Source organism: Sitophilus oryzae, unplaced genomic scaffold (assembly GCF_002938485.1).
Source record: "Sitophilus oryzae breed Bouriz unplaced genomic scaffold, Soryzae_2.0 scaffold_165_pilon_pilon, whole genome shotgun sequence".
Classification (NCBI taxonomy): Eukaryota; Metazoa; Arthropoda; class Insecta; order Coleoptera; family Curculionidae; genus Sitophilus; species Sitophilus oryzae.
In genome coordinates, this window is record NW_022146347.1 from 861,064 (window position 1) to 884,352 (window position 23,289).

General features: G+C 35.0%; 2 protein-coding genes across 3 annotated transcripts in view; both read left to right on the forward strand.

The window, feature by feature from the left end:
• Window positions 1–227: 227 nt before the first annotated feature.
• LOC115880807 (protein AAR2 homolog) lies at window positions 228–1,632 on the forward strand. The gene is made up of 3 exons (XM_030898101.1): window positions 228–783; window positions 836–1,151; window positions 1,208–1,632. Exons 1-3 carry the CDS (start codon window positions 372–374, stop codon window positions 1,623–1,625), a joined length of 1,146 nt encoding a protein of 381 aa, XP_030753961.1. The 5' UTR covers window positions 228–371; the 3' UTR covers window positions 1,626–1,632.
• Window positions 1,633–2,389: 757 nt separating this feature from the next.
• Window positions 2,390–23,289, forward strand: part of LOC115880805 — a 409,568-nt gene continuing 388,668 nt past the window's right edge. For both annotated transcript variants that reach the window (XM_030898097.1, XM_030898098.1), the window contains exons 1-2: window positions 2,390–2,733; window positions 2,846–3,625. In XM_030898097.1, coding sequence (XP_030753957.1) covers window positions 2,901–3,625 — 725 coding nt within the window. In that variant the 5' untranslated portion in view covers window positions 2,390–2,733; window positions 2,846–2,900. The remainder of the gene's footprint in view (window positions 2,734–2,845; window positions 3,626–23,289) is intronic.

Here is a 23,289-nt window from a genome sequence, read left to right on the forward strand (position 1 = left end):
CAGAATTGAAAATTTGTGCCAAATTATTTAACAAAAAAGGAAACGAGATATTTGCAAATTTCTTACTGATTTTTAAGAATATATATGAAAGTATCGTTGGTTTTAACTGCCATCTATTGAGGAGCGTTTAAATCAAACATGTCTTAACAGTGTAACAAACATGAAAACAATATTTTTAAAAAAATTATATATGATGTTTTAAATTATATGATGTGGTAGTGTTAAATATTGTGTTGGCTGCATTTGAAAAACAATAATGTTTTCTTTGATCTGTTTTTTCCATGTGTAAATATACAGTTTAATTTCTAAAAATTAAGGTATTTTTGTTTAATATGGTTGGTTTTATTTAGTATCAAATACTAGAAAACATCATGAGTACCACAATGGATCAAAATACGGCAAAAAAATTATTTGAGAAAGGTGGTTTTTTCATATTATTAAATGTTCCTGAAGGAACTGAATTTGGAATAGATTTGAAATCTTGGAACACTGGAGAGAAATTTAGAGGAATTAAAATGATCCCTCCAGGTGTTCATTATATTTTTTATAGTTCCACTAGTCATGGAGATGTTGCTCCTAGGACAGGTTTATTTCATTACTTTCGCCCATCAGAAATAGTTGTAAAGAAATGGGACAAAGAAAAGGAATGTTTAAGTACTGAAGAAGTTTCAGATGAAGACATTGTGGGCCTAAAAGAGAACATAAGGGCATTAGATAGTTTTTTAGGTCCTTATCCCTATGATATTTGGGAAAAATGGAAAAAATTAACATCAAGTATATCTGGTAGGTAATACGCATAATGTTGAATAATATTACAATTAAGTAATTTTTTTAGAGAATGTTTTAAAAAAACTTATTCCTTTAAATGGTGAAGTGCATTCAGCTTTGGAATTGGAATATTGTACAGACAATAATCGTAAAGATATACAACAAAGTGCAAGTAAACCTTCAACACCAAAACATGCACAAAAGCTTTATAACGAGTATGAAGATGACTTATTACCAAATTTAAAACCTAAATATGGAACAAATCTTCAATTTTCTATATTTCCTCCTAATTATTATCCTGTCGGTTCTAGTCCAGCTGAAATTACAAAACACTCATTAGATTGTTCATATTTATTTGAACAGTTACTTTCAACATATGATCGGTAATTAAGTTCATTATATTTTATCTAATATGTTTTAATATTGATCTTATTTTTAGACCTCAAGATATTTTAGGTGAACTAGAATTTTGCTATGTGTGCTTTTTGGTTGGACATAGTCTGGAAGCTTTTGAACAATGGAAAAAAATTTTAGGTCTTTTTTGTTCATGCGATGATGCTATAAAAAAATATAGACAACTTTATAACAAGTTTTTATCGATAATTGAATTACATGTGATGGAGATTCCAGAAGAATTTTTAGCTGATATAGTGTCAAACAGGAATTTTGTGTATGTTAAACTTAGAAATTTATTCAGCTTTATAAAAGAATGTGATGTGGATGGCACATTGAAATGTAAAGCTGATAGGTTAAGAAAAAATCTCACTGAACAATACAGTTGGGATTTTAGCCACTTAGGATCAGACGATGAAGATGATGCCCCTGTTATTGTAGATTTAGAGTCTAATAAAACATAAAAAATTATCTACGTTTGAGCTTTATTTTTTTTTTATGGAAAACAACGTAATTTTTTAAATTATTTGTAATTTTTTAAATTATTTTATACCTATTTGCTTTATAATATCCTGTTGTTAGATTAATGCTCTTGGATTGCAATAAGTCAGTATGTTTTTATTTTTTATCAAAGAATTTTAGTCACCGATAAAAGCATAATTTTTATTGCTTTTTTGACAGCAAAAGTTGGTCTGATAGAATATAAGAAAATGTTTACCTTCTGTTTTATTTGTCTTTTTTATTTTTTCGGGTATTTTAACGTAATTTTTTTAATTCTATAATATCCTTTTAGTTCTGTTAGATTGTCATAAATCAGTATATTTTTATTTACAAATAAGAGGATAAACATTAATTGCTGTTTTACGACAGCAAAAGTTAAATACAAAAGTTGATTTAAGTGAAGTAGAATATAAATAAAATTTACAAGTGTTTATGTCTTTATTTTAACATCATAAGATTAATTTTTGCTTACCTTATTAATTAGGATACCTATTTTTTATATTATGCTGTTAGTGCTGTCAGGTGCTTTTACTTTTATATTACCATAAATCAGTATATTTTTATTGCTGTTTTATGACAGCAAAAGTTAAATAAATAATAATAAAGTGTCACCCCCTTGAACACAAATCATAAAACTATTTATGGTGTTTAACTGGTTGTAGACTAGATGGCGCAACGCCTGTCTGAAATGTCTATTTATTTTTATCGAATTTAATATGGCGCTTTATCGCGAGAATTGTTGGGAGTGTAGATGTAGATGGTTCAATTTTTCAGTGCCCAGTTTTACGTTGACATAGTGTAATCTACGGAAAGTGGTCGTTTATTTCTGAAACTTTTCTTTGTTAAAAGCGCCGTATTCGTGTTTTCTAATGAATTTAGTGCAGAGGTGACGGTATGGAGCATATTTTAAAGAAGCGTAAACTAAAATTTTGTACGCGCAGGTGTTGGGTTAAGTGTTAACCCATCGTCAGCTAACAAAACAGAAGTTTAGACGAAATAAGTAAAATAACATATTGTAATGGTAATTTTTACTAGCGGGAGTTATTTGAGGAATAATCATACGACATGCAGGTACTCTATATTTTTACTGATTCTTTTTATTGTAAATATAACAATGGTTTACTTTTAAAAGTATGTTTTTGTATTTATAATCCTAATATACATATATTTTTTTTAATTTTAGGACGTTTGTGATATAGAAGGGGGCTCCAAGAGGGGGCTGTTGATATGCAGTTACAATGGCAACAAAGCCTGATCTTTCCTCAGGAGCTGGTGTTCAGAATGTGGTAGTTTATGTATCAAATGATAATTTTGGCCAAACTTATGCAGTTGAACAGCAAAATGTACCTCAGTCTGGTAATGTGCATTCATCACGATATACCAGTGCAGGCAATGCCGTGGCCACCATAGATCATGCCAAAAGTTTTAACGAGAAGCAACAAATCTTTACTTCAAGTGGTCATATAATAAACAGTGCCCCAGGCAGTTATATTACAAATGTTTTACCACAGAATGGAATCACTTTAAATAATATCACTTATCAGAATGGAGGTATTGTTAAAAACACTGATATACTGTCGTGTGAAAGGCAACAGGCTGGACCTGCACCCCTTCAAAATGTTAAGCAACATGATTGTGATAACCAGGAAAGATATTCGGATTCGTACGTGACAATTGTCGGTTCTGACGTGCCCACACAAAGTGTGAGATGTGATTCAGTGCGTTCGGAAACTGCTGAGTCTAGCTGTAGTAGTCTTAGCTCTGTGGATGAGGGGATGATTGTAGTGCAAAATCGTTCACCCAATATGGTTGTGTATGACCCTAGTGTGAGTGTTCGGCCTGGTGGTGTTGTTGTTGTGGGACCTCCGCCTGTACCACAACATGCCTCGAGTAATACTATGGTTGTAACGGTACCATATGGCTGGAAAAGACTTCTTAATAATGGATCTGTGGTATATATCAGGTAAGCAGCATGCAAAATATTACAAACATTTAAAAATAAATGTTTCTTGGGTATGAAGTTTTTAAAATAGAATTCTGTACATCTAAATAGTGCTAACAAGGGCACAAATTCAAGAATAAATTGCTTGAAAAAACCCACCATTCTACACGAAACGTCACCTAACAAATAAATTTTATTACAAAAATTTTATTAACAGCAGAATTTTATTACAAAAACCTTATACCTAAAAAAACATTTATTTCATAATATATAAATTCACGGTTTAAGATTAAGGAAAAACAAATTGAACTATTTTATATTAAAGGTTAAAGGTCATATAATTAGAAAATAAACAATTAAGTACATTATTATTTATGTTATAGGAAGTGAACATAAAATCCTGTAAATAAAAAATTGTCTAATTTATATAGATTTTTCAGCTTACCCCTTACAAATTATTTAGAATTTTTAATATGCCGTCCATAAATTAATTAATAAAATAAGTCAGACTTTATTATTTTATATTAAGTTTTATATAATTTCATCAGAATGAGGAAGATTACATTAAAAATATTTCCTAAATCTTTAAAAACCAAATTTATCTATTAAATGTTTTGCTGGGCAATTTTGTTTGGTTTAACTCCATAAAATTTTCAAAGTTTATTGTACCCTATTAAAATGATAGGTTTCCGTCCTTGAGAGAAATTTCTTCAGAATACCACCTAATTATTACTTTGCATAGGATGGCCTTTATTATTGAACACTAGAGGCAATAAATTTTGCCTTGGGACGGTTGGTTTACTGGATAGAAAAGATTTATGACCTAGAAAAGTGTCATTTCGGACTAGATTTTTTTTTGTGAAATCGGTAAAGCTCTGCTTACAGGCCTTTTTACACATTTGTGAAGAAATAGGTACTCTTAAATATTAGGTACCTAGTTAAAGGAATTTTTGAAAGTAAGGTCCTGATTTATGGGGGCAATGTCACCGATATCGATGTTCATTTCCAAGCCAACTGGACGCCGTTTTTTTTTCGATTATACGATATTTCCCAAATTATTTTATTTCAGCACCTATAGTGGAAATATACAGATAATTAAGTGTTGCTAGAAAATTATAAAAGCAGAAATTCAACGCTGGTTTGGTTTGGTTGAATTTGTGTTCCGTGCTTCTATGCTATCTGGAAAGAATTTACATCCTATTGAATATAAATCGGGTGACCTATATACTCCATCGTAAAGAATAAATAATCGTTTTTTAACCGACTTTCATTGTGTTTAATTTTGTTTGCTCCTGCATTATGTTATTGAACTTTTATGTAAATTATTGCTTACTTATTTTTATCTGTTAGGTCAGTAGCAACTTCCAAAATTATGAACAGAATTAAAATAATAGTATGTATTACTATACCGGGTGCGTCTGAAAAGTCGCTCACCCCTAGAACTTTTTTATTTTTTTTTAGATAAAAAAAGGAGATTTGGTATGTTAGTATACAACATAAATTAGGATTGATTGACGTATTCAATTATTGTTTTTGGTCACTTCCTCGGCACCGGAAATGACTACAACTTTTTATTTTTAAATGGCATCCTCAGTATTTTTTTACTTTATTCGATAGAAAATGATACTCTGAATAGAATGACATATCATATGTCAACTTTTGACATTTTCGCATATGGTTTATTTGAAATTATAACTTGTGGTTCGTTACGAAAATTTGACTCGAAATACCAAGGGTGTGGTATCGAATTATTCGTAAAAAAATGCTTTTTCCAAATATGCTAATGAGCCACCCTCGTTCCATTTGAAACAATTGAGATATGATTAAAAATACGATTTGAGCATTGTCTAACTGGCCAGGACAAGCACTAAAAGCATTAAACGATCAAATCTATTTTCCAAGGCTCCTTGATGAAGGATTAGTGTTTTTAATATAGCCATGGCACTCTAGCTTGAATTTTGAAATACGATTTTTTATTAAGCGAGAATGTCAAAAGTTGACATATGATGTGTCATTCTATACATAATGTCATTTTCTATCGAAAAAAGTTAAAAAAAATACGGAGGGTGCTATTTAAAAATCAAAAGTTGTAGTCATTTCCAGTGAAACAGGAAATGACCAAAAACAATTGAATACGTCAATCAATCCTAATTTATGTCATATACTAACATACCAAATTTTGTTCTTTTACCTGAAAAAATAAAAGTTATAGGGGTGAGCCACTTTTGAGACGCACCCGGTATATTTGATGTCTCGTCTGATGTGCTTTGATGACCTATGTTTATAAGATTAAAACATGCAAAATTTTATTTGCTGACTTTAAATCCGATACAACTTGTATTGTATCCCAAATATAATTTATTCATATTGAAACAGAACAGTCTATTCCCTATCGTATTCTACCCAAAAAAGAATCTGCGACTATAAATGCCCTTCTATACAATATATCGTCGAAATATAATACGTTAGAAAAAGGTAACAGAGGTCAATAGACACCATGCGACTATGAATTTCACCCTGCGATGTCTTGTTTGCCATCAAAAGATGCGATGAATTTCAATCGCAGATCTCGGCAACGCGATGTTGCCAGATTCATCTTCAATATTCTTAATTCGGAGTAAATCAACCGATTTTATTATTTAAGTACCTGTAGTTTATTTGCATTTTATTTCAAATAAACTTTTAGTCATGTGATTAAGCTTGACCGGCACAGCGTTGCCCACTTTTACATATTTTCTTTTAATCAGAATATTTTTGGAAACAAAAATACATTAATTATACATAACAGTTATTTATATCAACAAAATTCACCTTCTTAACAGCACTTAAGGGGTATAAAGGGCCATTACTACAGCTTTCCCGTTCAAAATATTCTAATAAGGGTGCGATTATTTTTTTACGGCTATTAAGCTATCTTGTACACTTCGCACTAAAAGAGGTTCTAAAAAGAACAATGTTCGACTGCAAGGTCTGCTAGTAAATATTTTTAAGCTTAAAGTATCACAACACTATTTATTTAAACCAAAAACTCGTAATACAAAACTAAAATGTCAAGACGAATGACAATGTCAGGAATAAATAAATAAATGTGGCAACTTGACATTTTTTACAGCAGAGCTACCACCTGAATTCCCAGTGGGAAATTTAAATTCCAGTTAGTCAGCCCGGCGCTGAATATGTTCATTGTTGGCAACAATGGATTTAAAAATCGCGCCGTCGATTACGTAACTAAAATTTTAATTGGTATCAAATATATATGTGTATTCTATGCAGCAAAAGTTACTGTCATTTTAACTCCATTTCTTGGTTGTTGTCTGTTGAAATCTCGGTTGAAATCATAATTCTTTCGTTGGGCGGACTATAAACAGACTATTACTTTTTTGATCAAAATGTTTTCAGGTACTGTTCAAGAGCTAATATTTGTCTCATAATAATACTACGATCAAATAGAAAACTGTACATAGAGGCATTATAACATGCCGTTTTTCATAGATCATAATTAAAAAAAGTAAATCAGAATTTTGTAATTGCCTCTTGTAAAATATACCCTATAGTGCAAGACTTGCAAAAGCGTCGCAGCAAGACTAAGAGTAAGACTGGACCCTGCAAGACCAAAACTACTATTAGACGTAATTGCTTGTCACTACTAAATCCTGAATTTCTAATAATTAGTTCATCCAAATTTGTATAAATTCTCATCCCATATATGAAATGTAACCACCTATAAACATTGCAAGTCTGCTTAAAATTTGCACAAGTTGGCAATGTTGCTAGTCTTTAGGTTTGGCTCGGAGCTGTTCGAGACGACACAAAAGGTGCCCTAAACGGCACCCTAATCAGTTTACGGTCTAAAGTTGTACAATGGTCTCAAATACCCCGACATCGCTTTAAGATAATCTGTACAATATATCTCAGAATATCTTAAGGTTTCATCTAACGTGTGTCTGGTAACTAATTGTTATAACTTTGTTATTATTTAAATCAATAGTATTTGCATGTACCGAGTATTTATTAGTATCTATTATGGAACGTTTTTCAAAAAAGCCACCTCATATTATTTTAACTAATATGGTTCTATTGAAATTTTATTTAATTATTTAAACGTACAATAGGCAACTGCCCAGCTACGTCAAAACACCGGTTCCCATTAGAACACCGAAGTTAAGCGACGTAAGGCGATACTAGTGGATGGACGGGTGACCGGTTCGAAACTCTGTATCGTGCTGTTGTACAATAAAGGCAAAAGTGTAAAATCTATTGACACACACTGCTCATTCACGCCGGCGCCGGTTCGAGGCCGGATGAGATCGGATATCTCGTGAGTAAGAGTTGATTTAGACACTTGCCAAGTCGGTAGGCCATTGACCATGATATGGCCGAGGAATGCGGTTCGGATTCTGCGTAAACAAAGTAGGCCCCGTCCAGATTAGCCCTGGCAGCAAAAAGGAGACGTTAACTGAAATCTTTACTTTAAACGTACAGAGGTTATGTGTATTATGACACTCACTATACCGGGTGTTTTATGACACTTACCGGGTGTTTTTCAAAGTGGCTCACCCCTATTATAACTTTTATTTTTTCTGATAAAAAAACGAGATTTGGTATGTTAGTATACCACATAAATCAGGATTGATTGACGTATTCATTTAGTTTTGGTCACTTCCTGTTTACCGGAAATGACTACAATTTTCGATTTTTAAATGGTACCCTCGGTATTGTTTTACTCGAGGTTTTACATTATTTGATAGAAAATTACATTCTGAATAGAATGATATAATATTATATGTCAACTTTTAACATTTTCGCTTTAAAAAATTGTGTGTGTACTATGTGCGCATATTTGAAGGGAAACGTCTTACTAACAGCTTTTAAATTGAAGAATTTGAAGGACATATTTGAAAAATTGTAGTTTGAAATTGAGTTTGAAATGTTGAAAAAGTAATAAATTAAAAATTATTAAATAATTTGATTCACTTTCAGAAAATTTGTATTAAAATGACCGTCTGTCCGTCTGAGGATTTCATTTGGTTTGGTTCCAATCGACCCATAATTAAGAAAAATCTTGATGATTTCGTTCATTTAGAGGCATCGGTTCGAAACGTCGAGGGCGTTATCCTGTAGCCGCCCCAATTATGCCGAAATCGACGCATATTTTTCTTCAATATCAAGTCCTTAGTCCCACACTGATGAAGATGTAAACGAAACGTCATATCCATTACAAACCCATCAAATTTGGTCGCGATCGGACGACATCGACTTTTGACGTTTCTTACATTAAAACTAACTGTCACAGTGACACATGTCGTACACAAGTTGGCCTTGGTCCAATTTATCGACATACCAGTTTTCATTTAAATCGAACGATTTTTTCTAAGCCGTAGGCTGTCCTTATCATTTTTTCTCTCGCATGTCGTGTCGCGTGTCGTGTCACGTCCTTGAATTTTTACTCCCAGCGGCCGTTAAGAAGTTTCACCGAGAGTTTCACTTTAAAAATAGTATTTTTAATGGTATATTCCGTTGCTTACCTTGGTTATGGTTTTATGTTCCGTTTCTATCGGTTTCCTGAAAGTTTTTTTTATTACGGAACACGGTTCCTGAAAAATCGGTTATAGCTGTCACCAAACTAACCAGCGCGAGAAGCCTGGGTTTTGCTGGTTTTGTTTGTCAATCAGTGTCATTTATGTGACAGAAATCAAGCAAATATTGGAAGTTCGATTGAAATTCTCATTTAATTTCTAAAATTTGTAATAATATTTTGTATTTACATCCAAAAGCAGTGGAGGTAGGCAGTAAAGGTAAATAAATTTCATTAACTATAATAAATAGAATGAGTTTTTAGGACCATTTAAAATTATCATGCAGCCATTGTTTCTTAGTCAGGAACATTTAAAGAAAACATGAAAAACAAGACAACAAGTAATCGTGAATGTTTTATAAGCTATAAAAATATAAATATTGATTAGATTTGTTTATTTATTATCGATCTGTGTTAATATTGGACCTGCAAATCTTCACTTGAGCTGTCTAACGAGTTTAACAGTTTATTAATAAAGTACTTTTCAATATTAAACTCCATTGAAAAGAAGAAGCAAACGTAAAAGCAGAGAATAAGTACATTAAAAATGCATAAAAGATAAATTTTATAATAGAGGTATTGAAATTTAGAAAACGTCAACATTTGACGTTTCCAGTATTTTACCAAACCGTTCCGTATCAAACCGATATTTTTCAGGAACCGCTCTTTACCGTAGTTTACCGGTCTGGTTCGCCTGGTTTTGCAACGGAATACAGCCTAGTAGGTTTTTTTTCATTTACATGATAACGTCATTCTTTTCAGAATGTCATTTTCTAACAAATAATGTAAAAAATACCGAGGGTATCATTTAAAAATCAAAAGTTGTTGTCATTTCCGGTGAAACAGATAGTGATAGAAACTAATTGAATACGTCATTCAAGCCTGATTTATGCCATATACTGACATATCAAATCTTGTTTTTTAATCTGAAAAAATAAAAAAAATATTGTCAAGAAAAATGGCCTATAAGCCAGAAATTAAAAATGTATTACTGGTTGCCTGCACAACCGCAACGTATCCGCCAGAAATTAAAAGACTTTTTCAGGCGCCATCTTTTAGTCAAGTCGAGAAGTAAGGGAATCAGACAATAGAATTGTCTGGTATGAAGAAGTACGCTTTCCGAGAATTGGGGAAATTTCGAGAAGCAGTCAATAGAGTATATAAGCCGGAGCCATCGACCACTGAGACAGTTTTTTGAAATTTGAATATACCGCGTGGAAATTGAAAATCGGACAATTTGGTGAAGGAATCTTATAAATAGTTAGTTGTTGTGTGTTATAAGTTAGTAATTGTGTATAAAGTAAGAAAAATAAATTCGTTAAGTATTTTATCGTGAGTTTAAATTAGTGGACCCACGGAATCCGTAACAATTGGTGTCAGAAGTGGGATTCAAGAGGATTTTAAGAAGAAATTAAGTGGATTGGACGATTTTTACACCGAATTTGGGAATTTTTATGGTTGGTACGAGACAGCAAGCGAAGAAAATGGAGGAAGTAAGCAAATTATTGGGCGATTTTATGGAGAATATGAGAAGAGAAAAGGCAGAAGAACAAGAGAGGCTGCGAAAAGAAAAAGCAGAAGATCAAGAAAGACTCCGTAAAGAACGAGAAGAAGAGCGAGCCCGACTAGAAAAAGAGAAAGCAGAAGAACAGGACCGCTTACTGAAAATTCTAGAAAATCAAGACAAAATTTTCGAAGATTTGAAAATCCAACGACAACAAGAGAAACAAGAAGAACAGGACCGGCTTGAGAAAATATTGGGTAATTTGGAAATTCGTTTGGAGGAGCGACGTCAGAGAGAAAAGCAAGAAGAACAGGACCGGCTTCAGAAAATCTTAGAAAATCAGGAAATTCGACTTCAGAAAAGCTTCGGAGACATGGAAAAAAAGCAAGAAGCAATGTTGGAAATGCGTTGCCAGGAACAGCAGAATCACTTCCAAGAAGCCGTAGAAGATCTGGAGGAACGCCTTCAGCAGAAAATGGAAAAATTAGAGATGGACCTACAGAAGACCAAGGTACAAGTAAGGACACCTGGCGTTCATGGAACTGCGAACCTCAAGGCCCCGACCTACGATGGGCAAACCACCTGGACGATGTACCACCGCCAGTTTGAAGCAGCGGCTGCTGTCAACGGATGGACTGACCAGGAGAAAGCAGCGGCACTTGTCATCGCGCTGCGTGGCCCTGCCCTGGAACTCCTGCAAACTATTCCTGCAGCCCAACAGCAGGAATACCAAACTTTGGTCGCTGCACTGGACAGAAGATATGGCGACCAACATCGACGCCAACTTTACCAGGCACAGATCAAGACACGCCTGCAGAGGTCCGGAGAGAGTCTGCAGGAATTCGAAGCAGACTTACGTCGCTGGTACACCTAGCGCATCCTGAAGCACCGGAAGGATTTAAGGAGGAACTCGCTGCTCAGTGCTTTATCAGCGGACTGAGGGACAATGAATTACAGAGGGCGCTGCAAATATCGCGATTTTCTACCAGCAGCGAAGTACTCGTCAGGGCGCTGGAAATAGAAGCTGCATTTAGCGCCATTCCTAAACCGAAGATAGGCTCGGTAACGGTTGAGGAACAGCCAAAGAGTTCTCACATACGTTTGGAGGAGATGTTTAATAAACTATGTGAATTACTAGTGAACAAGAGAGTCAACAACACCCAGACAGAGAACCAGAGAAGATCCCAGGATATTAGGTGCTATAGATGTGGCAGGAATGGCCATATCCAACGGGATTGTCGCATCCAAATGCCATTCCGTTCATCATTAAGAGAACATCGGCACATCGGAAGATCCCAGGACATAAGTTGCTATAGATGTGGCAGGAATGGCCACTTCAAACGGGATTGCCGCGTCCAAATGCGATTCCGTTTACCATCGAGAGAACATAGGCACCAGGAAATCAACACTAATGAGCGAGTATTGGCTGAAGAAAACAGAGCCCCTAGGATGTTTTCCGTTAGGAGTCTAGGAAGAACCGCTGACAGTTTGGTGATCGACGGGAAAGTCAATGGAAAGGGAATTCGAATGACTGTGGACACTGGCGCTATGGTATCGTTGGTACGGGCTAACTCAGTGCAAGGGTTGAAGATGATGCCTCTTAGAAGAAGAGTGTATTTACGTACAGTTACGGGGGAAACGGCCGTTGTACGGGGAGAGGCTCTCATGGAATTGGAGTTAGGGAATTTGAAGTTTCGGCATAGCGTTTTAGTGGCAGACATTGAAGATGATTTTATCATGGGTATGGATGTGATCAGTCAACATGGTTTTTCGTTTGATCACCATAGAAACATCCTGAAAATCGGAAATGAGGAATTTTCTGTATCTAAAGAGAAGAGACCAGGAAATATGGAAGAAAGATCATCGAAAATTGTGATGATACCTGGTGATACCAAGAAGACTGTGTTCGGGAAACTAGAGAAAGCCGTTGGGTGCCGTGTAGGACGGGTACAAATTATCGACAACGAACCGGATCGACGACGAGCTACCTTGGGCAAGAAAATGCAACATCGCGAAAGCACTATCAGAGTAAAGAATTTTAAACTAAGAACTGACGAACAATGGACGACGATACAATTGAGGAAAGATCAAATGGAAGATCCAGACATCGGAGGAATACTACGGCTCAAGGAAGGTAACGGCGAGAGACCACCGTCGCAGGATATTGCGGACAGAGGGCTGGTTTTCAAAGCTCTCTGGGCTCAGTGGAATTCACTGGTGATTGAGAATGGATTGTTAAAGCGCACGTGGGAAAGTGCGGATGGCAGGACCGTAACAACTCAGTTACTGGTACCAAGGAAGAAAGTCACCCAGGTATTGGAAGAAATTCATGGTGGTAAAACTGGAGCCCATCTTGGGGTAAACAAGACCTTGAGCAAGCTGAGAGATCGCTTTTACTGGGTGGATTATTGTGAAGATGTTAAGAAATGGTGTCAACGTTGTAAGATTTGCGCAGCTAGACAAGGACCAAGTACTCGATCTGGAGGAAAAATGGAACAAGATAACGTTGGACGGTCGTTCGAAAGAGTCGTTAGGAAGGAAAGATTATTGGGAATTCATAAGGCCGTGAGAAGTAAGATTACGCTAGCCAGTGACCGGATGAAAGCTCGTTACGACCTCAGAGCTAATTCTACGGGATTTCAACAGGACGATAGAGTATGGTTGTATAATCCACAGCGCAAGAAAGGAAGGTCCCCAAAGTTAACTCCAGCATGGGAAGGTCCTTATACAGTCATCAAGAGGATAAATGATGTAGTGTACCGGATTCAACGCAGCCCTAGAAGTAAGATGAAAGTAGTTCATCTGGATCGATTGAAGAGATATCAGACAGGAAACCTTGATGAACACGATCAAATTTGAGAAGGGGGCAATGTCAAGAAAAATGGCCTATCCGCCAGAAATTAAAAATGTATTACTGGTTGCCTGCACAACCGCAACGTATCCGCCAGAAATTAAAAGACTTTTTCAGGCGCCATCTTTTAGTCAAGTCGAGAAGTAAGGGAATCAGACAATAGAATTGTCTGGTATGAAGAAGTACGCTTTCCGAGAATTGGGGAAATTTCGAGAAGCAGTCAATAGAGTATATAAGCCGGAGCCATCGACAACTGAGACAGTTTTTGAAATTTGAAATACCGCGTGAAAATTGAAAATCGGACAATTTGGTGAAGGAATCTTATAAATAGTTAGTTTGTTGTGTGTTATAAATTAGTAATTGTGTATAAAGTGAGAAAATAAATTCGTTAAGTATTTTATCGCGAGTTTAAATAGTGGACCCACGGAATCCGTAACAATATAGTGGTGAGCCAATAAACATCCCGTATATCACACGATATATTATATTATCTTTCGAACCCTGTATTTTTCTAACTACTTTTCCATTGAAATTCCATTTAATTATTTAAACGTGTAGGGGTTAGGTACACATTAAACATTTATAATATCACACCCGCTATATTGAGTCAGTGACTAACCGAAAGTGAAAAAATATGAAAATTTTCTTGCATGACTGTGAAAAAGCGAGGGGCCCCGTTTTACATGTCTTTTTTCGTATTTACGCCGTCTCACACCTGCGAAACTCCTTTGTGACAACACGTTAAAGGGACGGCCTAATCAGATGGGGTAGGAAATGCGAGGGTTAATCATGTGCCTGGTCGAGAGTAACGCACACGCACGCAGGGTTAACAGTCGTTAAGTGATACCTAGCGCAAAATGCCGAAGAATATAAAGGAATATGAAGAAAAAAGTGAGAGACATTCAAATTTAAAATCGAGACACGCAGTGAAAATTGAAAAAAAAACTTTGAAAAAAAAATTGCTAAAAATGGTTGAAATCTCGGTTGAAACCAAAGCAATTCAAATTCATTATTGCAACTTGGTTTCGACTGGATAGTCAGTTAACGTTTGTTTTTTAAAAAATCGTAATTTTTAATTTTTCCTCTCTTTCTAGGCTAAACGTGAACTAAAATTCAAAATTTGAAGTTTGTGAGACTACTGTGAAGTACCTTAGAATTTTGATGATCGACCACTGTCGAAAATAAACACTTGACTAGCGATAATTCATGAACTATAAGGTATAATTACAAATAGGTTATACAGGGTGGTCCGAACTGTATTTCGGAAACTTCGGCAGCATATTCTGTAGATATAAATTTGTATAAATGTATGCCCTAAAATGCTTAGTTTCGGATATACAGGGTGTAAAAGTTTCATTTTTATTTCGATTTTTTCAAAATAATTTCGGAAGTAACGTCAATATTTGGATGAAAATTGGTCTTGGGGAGATTTTTGACCTGAGAAATTTGATTTTGATGTCAATATGACTCCTACTTGTAGGGGGCGCCACCTAGTACATATTTAACTGGGTTGGACAGTAATAACTTTTCTTCCGTACCTGTATAAAACTACCGAGTAAAAAAATATACATTTACGATGTTATTTACGTAAAAAAGGTGTCTTGGTAAAAATCGCTACGAGTAGTGGTTATGGAGATATTTGGAATCTAAATTATCAATACCTGTCATCATTGACATAAACATGTTGACAAAATAGTTGTTAGTCTGGAATCATAAATTTGAAATGTTTTTGTGCCAAAAGTTCAACAAAAACTGTTTTATGATAATTTTTTCGAAGAAAAATTTATGATTAATTTAAAAAATAAAAAGTTCCCAAATTTATCATTTAAGTCAAATAACTATCTACTCAACATATTTATTTTTTGTCAATAATGACATGTATTGACTATTTCCATTCTAAATACATTAAGAACGGTTGCTCGTAGCCGATTTTTAGCAAGATATTTTTTTTGCGGAAAAAAACACGGCAATGTATATTTTTTTCACTCAGTAGTTTTGTACGGGTACGGACGAAAAGTTATTACTCTTCAAAACAGTTAAAACATATGTAGGTGGCGCCCCCTACAAATAGGAGTCATATTGATATCAAAATCAAATTTCTCATGTTAAAAAACTTCCAGACACCAATTGTCATCCAAATATTGACGTTACTTCAGTAATTGTTTGGAAAAAATCGAAATAAAAACGAAACTTCCACACCCTGTATCTCCGAAACTAAGCGTTTTAGGACATACATTTATACGAACTTTTTTACTTATTTTTATCTGCAGAATATGCTGCAGAAGTTTCCAGAATACAGTTCGGACCACCCTGTATAATTCTTGCCGTGAACTGGCTATGAAAAAAGTCCACATTGTGTTTTTCATTTCGGGAAAACCAACGAACCTCCCACGATCGGTTTCTGGGCCTTTATTCTTCATCAGGTCCATTTTGTAGTTATAATTATTTATATTAGCAATATAGCCAGCTACAGAAACCTCAGAAACAACTACGAAGTTACAGGGGGGTTAAATGTGCAGTGAATTGCTTCGAAAAAGGATGGTACGGTTGTGCTCGACTTGGCGGAGGCATGACAGTGATAATATACTGGGTGCGTCTCAAAAGTGGATCACCGCCATATTTTTTTTATCTTTTCAGATTTCGTGGTCGCACTCTAATGATAAACAACTAACGTTTTTCTTATGTTAGGGTGCCTCTACATTTAGGTACTTATTTTTCTAAGGTTCTTTTAGTGAATATCTAACCATTTACGGTCAGATAAATTTACATTCAGATATTAATTCTTGGACCGGTCAACGGTCACAACAAAAAACACCGTTTCGGTTCCGCGACCGCATACGTAATCGCGTGTTTAATTAGGTTTGTTAGGCCCTTAAACGGGCCCTTTGCCGTGGTATAATTAACTTCCCCGTTCGCTTTAACCCCTTACCACGGCCGCAGATTAATCTTATTAATTTCCATAAAATATGCTCGTTTCGAGCGAGCGCCCCCACGTCTGACGTGTCGCGTTGCGTCGCGGCGCCGTCCGTCTATCGAATCGTTATCGACGTCGGGCATCGGTCAGATTATCACGATTATTAACGACGCACGGCGCCAAAGTCAGTGAATCACCCCTTTCTATTGGGCTTAAGCCTTGTCTGCAAATAACGTTTTATTTACCTTATATCTTAAGGTGCGTATTCATTATCCGAACGAACGAACAAACGAGCGAGCGAACGAATGGAATTCGGTATATTTGGACGGTAAGCATGCGGTCGTTCGTTTGTTCGTTCGCTCGGCCATCCGTTTCGAGTCGGTATATCAAAGGTGTTCGCAAACGAATGGGTTAAGGTGTTTTCGTTTGGTTCTAAAATCCCGAATGAACATTCGTTCGTTCGTTCGGATAGTGAATACGCATCTTTAGAGGGCGTCCATTTGTCTAATTGTCTAACCAAATTTTGTCTTGACGGATGATAAAGGCCAAAATGACATTCGTCGCAAATTTTGAAGTATAATTAATGGAAAAGTCAAAAATTTGTCTTTTTCTACTAATTGAAAACGACTACCACTAATTTAGACGTTCCGAATGCTTACACTGAATTTAAAGGAACAAACTCTACGCTAACTTTGATGGAAGCTTAAAGCTTCATTCAGAACCTCGCAATTAGTGGTTTCAATTACACTTTATACTTTTCAGTTTACGATCATTCACAATGTCTAAAAAACACAATTAAAATTAATAAAATAGGTATCCTAGCAACAGCTTGCGGTAGTCTGTTGTATGTTGTATCCATAGAGAAAGATAATATTTAAAAACAATAAACTTTTGATTTCTAACCAAAATTTTTCTTGACGGGTGATAATCAAAGGCCAAAATGACATTCCTCGCAAATTTTGAAGTATAATTCAAAATCAAAAAAGTCAAAAATTTGTTAACTTTTTCCAATAATTGAAAAGTACTACCACTAATTATGACGTTCTGAATGCTTACATTAAAATTAGGTGAACAAACTTCTACGGCTAATTGAAACTACTAATTTATTCCACTGATTTCCAAGTTCTGAATGAAGCTTTAGTCATTTTATACAAAGGGCAAAACGGATATTAAACATTGACTACATAGTTCCATAATTTTCCTATGGTAATAACAAGTTGCATATTTATTTCGTACCTAGCGTTAATTATAAAGACTCGTAAAACCATTTTCTATTGCCGCTTTAAAAACGCAAATGGAACATTTTTACGGCTTGGCGTGGCGCATTTTTCGTTAGTATGCGTCTAGCGCGATTCATTTTCAATAGCGCCTGTAAAATGGCTCGTAAAGTGAGTCTTTATCGCGGGCTGACATCGGTGCGGCGCACAACGCACGCGCCGCAATTGTTATTGTCCATAAAAACGGCTTAAACCTTTTTCATCCGCGCCATGGTGTGTGTTTGTTGGGGTAAAACATTCGAGAGTCAGCAACTTCGTAATTGCACGATAATAAAGCGAGGCGATTTTCGTGCCCTATCCTCGTTTCATCGAAATTTTAAGTAATCGTAATATTTTTCAGCGCCGCCCGGTATGAAAAGCTTAACCTCGAGCTTAACGATGCCGAAATAGCCATATTTCTAATCATTCTCATTTTATTTTTATTAAAACAGTAATTCTTATTTATTTTGACTAAATTTTCATATGAACTGAATTTTGTTGTTTCTGAATTGTGGCTATCGGTCTGTTCTACTGCGACCTTTTCAGATAATAATAATAATAATAATGCCTTTATTTCCAAAAAAGTAAAATAAAATACAGTTAATTATTAATACATTAAAATAGTAGGAAATCATAGAAATTAAATAATTACACCATCAGAATATATATATATATATATACATTATAAATAATCAAAACCCAATTTTGGAGTGGAGCGAAATTCAGAAGCATAATGCTTCTGCTCTTCCATTTAACTCCGAATGCATCCGAATGAAGTACAAAAAAAATAGTAAAAGGCGAAAAAGATTAAAATATGTCATATGAAAAATTAATAATAATAATAAGCAAAACAGATCAATAAAAAAAAACAATGAAAAAAAAATTTCAAAGAAAAAAGAAGTTATAAAGAAAAAAAAAGACCTACTGATTTTCATAAAGCCATCGACGGGTATGCATCTTAAATCTATGAATATTTAGAGATTTTACGTTTGAAGGTAATTCATTATATAATTTTGCAATACAATAACTGAACGAACCTTCAAAAAGAGAGGTCCTATGGTAGGGAATTGTAAGACTGTCCTTTGCTCTAATATTAACACTGTGCGCATTCTCTCTAAGTTGAATTTTTTCAAACAGGTAAGTTGGTTCTTGGGTAGTAATAATAAAATGATCAGACTCAGTGTGCCCAAACGATGTCTATTCTTCATACTGAGCCACTCCAATTCTCGAAGTTTATGCGAAACATGGTCAAATTTTCTTAGATTAAAAATATATCTCAAACATGTATTCTGCACTTTTTGTATTCGATACACTTCATGAGTATTTAAGGCTTGCGAATACAATGGAGCACAATGAGAAAAATGCGACAAAACTAGGGCATTACACAAGTTAGCCTTGAGCTTATGGTTCAGATAATAACGATGAGGATACAGTTGTCTCAAACCAGCATATGACTTTTGAATGCAGGACGATACATGCCTGCTATAGGTAAAGGATCTGTCTATTATAACTCCCAGATTTTTTGCCTGTTCGACCATAGGCAGTATGACACCATTAATTGATGACCTAACCTCGCCGAGGAGATCCTGATAATGATTTCTGCCTGCAAACAACATCACCTTTGTTTTTTTGAGGGTTTAATATTAAGTCATATTTAATGGATTCAAGATATATGTTATGTAAATCTAAATTAATTTTATTAAGAGCAAGGCCAAAATCAGTCTTAGCAAATGACGCATATACCTGCGTATCATCAGCATAAGCGTGTGTATGGGAATACCGGACTACATTTGTTATTTGCGAAGGATAAATACAAAACGTAAGAGGCCCCAAGATTGAGCCCTGAGGCACTCCCCGACCTAACTCAACAGGTCCGGAAATGTTTGCTCCCGATCTAACCATCTGCAGCCTATCTGTAATAGTAAAATAACTCCCAATCATCCGCACCGCATCGTTCGAAAATCCGTAATAATGAAGCATTGACATGAGTACGTTATGATTCAAACAATCAAAGGCCTTACTGTAATCCAGCAATACAAGGATCGAAATATTACCCCTATCCAGCTCTGTCAATATATCATCCGATATTTTCAGTAAGGCACTCGCACAACTATGACCGGCACGGAAACCCGACTGATGACGGGCCAAAATCTGATTGTTTTTGGCATATGTTTTTATTTGGTCATTCAATACATGTTCTAATATTTTCGACATATAAGGTATTATGCTAATGGGACGTAGGTCCTTATATTCCTTAACATCCGGAGACTTGGGAATAGGCCGGATCAAGGCTATTTTCCATTTTTCTGGAAAATAGTTTTCTAAAATGCAACTGTTTATAATATGTAATAAAAAATTTTGTATAACTGGATAACTCATTTTAATCATTGAAGAATTGATGTCATCGATTCCTGAAGCACAAGTTGTTATTTTATTGATTATGGATAAAATTACTTCTTCGTTGATTAAGGTTAAATTAAATTGAGAATCAACCAAATTATGATAAGTATTGTTGTTAAAATATTTCGGCAAATCTGTGTCATTTTGGTGTAAGGGAGGAATGGCCCTCAATGAAAAACTTAATTGAGTCTACATTGCTTAAGCAATCCGGTATATCGTTGTTTGCAGCCAATTTACCAATATTAAAATCCCTCAGTTTTTTCCAAAGCGTCCTGGTATTACTATGACTGTATAAATTTTGAAAATAAGCCCTCTTTTCCTGCTTCACCGAGGCTGTAATAAGATTACGCAATTGTTTGTATTCCTCCCAAATACCAATCGATTTTGTTTTTTTAAATTTATATTTTAATTTGTCTCTAGTTTTCATTAGCGACTCGTTGGACAACCAAGGAGCAGCAACCTTTGTTATCTTAATAGTTCTACGAGGAACGTGTAGAATGTGTATCAAAAACTTCTATTAATGCGTCATTTAAAAACTTTAGTTTCATATCTATGTCTTTAATATTGTTACGGATTCCGTGGGTCCACTATTTAAACTCACGATAAAATACTTAACGAATTTATTTGTCTCACTCTGTACACACAACTTATACTATTTACAACACAATTTATGCAACTACTATTACTCTAACGGTATTTCGCGGTATTTTCAAACTTCAGACTTCAGACTATCTTCAGACTTGTCCAACTGTCAAAGCGCGGGCCTTATATACCCCCTGGCGATTGTTTCTAGATTTTTCTAAAGAATTCTATAATTTTCTTTTACTTTCTAGCGAATGCGCCAGGTTCCTCAATGCACGTTGCGATTATTTAGCAGTATGCAGTTATGCAACCAGTAATACACCTTGACAATATAATAGATCTTATCAAGTTCTTTATTTTGTAAATCGGAACGAATTTTATTAATATTAGCATTTTTAAAATCACGATAATTCTTAAAAAGTGCCGGTGATATAGGCATCGAAAGTATTACGAAAACTGCATCATGGTCAGACAGGTCAGGGGAGTTGACTCCAGAATCAAGTACAACTTCAGTGTTTGTAGTTAAAATCAAATCAATGAGCGTGGAAGTATCATGCGTGACTCTAGTATAATCACCTATAAGCTGATTGAGGCTATAATCACTTATAAACTGTTTGAGACAACCAAGTCCAGCCGAATACTGATTTAAGTAATTAATGTTAAAATCACCCATACAAAAAATATTTTCACTCAGAACAAGTGCATTTGAGAAACTTACATCTACCTCTTCAAAGGAAGCCTTACAATCATTAGGATTGTTCAGATCTATTTTCTTCTTATCTTTAAGTTAAATTCTCCAATTTTATGCGTTTCAAAAAGTAATAACTTATCTCAATTCTATATAGCTCTTTGTCGATGGCTTGTAGAATGGAGAATGTTTAGGAAGGGGTAGTTAATCACCGCGACCTTACAGATCTATTGTGTGTTCCCCTTTCTTGAGTTATAGCTAGTTATAACTCATCATACAGTCTCAGGGCTTTAACAAAAGCCATTATGGGAGACGGCTCCACAGAGGCCAGCTCTCCATCCTCGACATCAACCGTACCAAAGTTCATGACACGAACGGTTGTCGTCTCGCCGCACTTAGTGATAAGGTGTTTTGGTGTTTCCCCATTTTTCTCACAGCATCTGCATTTGCTGTTGTTTCTTAGCTTCAATCTACTAGAAACACCGTGACAACCCAAAGATTGTTTTTACTTAAATCAAGGAAAATCTTTGATTTTTTTCGGTCGTAAGTTATGAGGAATTTTTTAGTGTCTTAGACCGGTTGGAGGACTCCCATTTCAGGTTGCGGATGGAATCTTCCAGGTTCCTCAGTTCCACTTTTAGTTGGTTTTCGCTTGGAAAACAGAACGGTTCTGATCCAGTTACTGGAGTGTTCGATCCTTTTCTAGCTTGATCATTTGCTTTTTCATTACCTTGATCAGCGGGCACCCAGAGTAGGAGAACTTTATTTTCTTTGCCTAATTTGTTCAGGCCTTTTTGTCGATGGCTTAGTGGCTTAGTTCTTGCCTAATGCAAAGAACCGCACGTTTGTCATGCTGTCGCACTGACATAAAATATGGTCTGCAAGCCCTTTAGTTTTGGTTGCACTTCCTCAACAGAGCAGAATATTGTACCACCCTTCTTACCACCTCAAAAATAAAGGGTTTTTCAATGGTATCTGATTTATTCTTTATTGTAATTAGAAGTACCTACAATATGACCGAAGAAAACTCACCTTGTATACCAGTAAATATAGTTTTAAAATAGTCATATTTCAAAAACCACTCGATATTTTTAGAGGTATTTTTAGAATAGGAATTTAAAAAACATGCAGCTTTTCTTTGAAAAACACTGTAGCAGTATATTGACAAATATATTTGCAACATGTGTGCTACTATTAGCCGTAACACCGGTTTCAGGTAGAGATGAGCAAAACTGCGATTTTCCAATCGCAGTTGAAACTGCGATTGTGATTTGTAAATCGCTGCGACTGTAACCTGCGATTGCGATTTTGATATTTTTAAATTGATACGCTGTAAACTGGGAAGCTCAATCCCAAAATTTTTGAGAAAAAACAGAATAAATAGGGGAATACTTTTTTTAATAAAATCTTACAAAGAAACTGTTGGGTGTTTCGATGCCATATGCCTTTTAAAGTGTTTTTTATTATATTTTTGCTCTGCACATATTGCACTTAAAATTTTCATCAATTACCAAAAAAAATCAAACCAAACCAAACCACAAATAACTTAGTTTCCTTTTGATAAGAATAGAACGAATAAATTTAACTGGGAAAAAAATACATAAAATGTTCAAAATATTCGAATGTGCTTTTAGACAGTCTGTAGGTATACTAACGAAAAATTTATTATAAAAAAGGTTGCCGCCAACCTTAATTCAGATAACGAGAAAAAAAAAAAACTGTTTATTTTATCTTTTTTTTTCTTTTAAAAACATTTTCTTTATATGTAACTCAAAAGAAGCCGACGCCGACGGCTTTGATACGGCCCGTCCAGTGCAAGTGCAAACTTTCGAACTTTTAGATAAATAAAAGGACAATATCACATTTTATTATATTTGAAATTTCTCTAAAATGAAAAAACTGATTGTAAAGGATG

Coding starts and splice junctions, on each gene's coding strand:
- LOC115880807 (XM_030898101.1), top strand. CDS start 372: ATGAGTACCACAATGGATCAAAATACGGCAAAAAAATTATTTGAGAAA. Junction 784..835: donor ATTAACATCAAGTATATCTG/GTAGGTAATACG, acceptor TAATTTTTTTAG/AGAATGTTTTAAAAAAACTT. Junction 1,152..1,207: donor TTACTTTCAACATATGATCG/GTAATTAAGTTC, acceptor TCTTATTTTTAG/ACCTCAAGATATTTTAGGTG.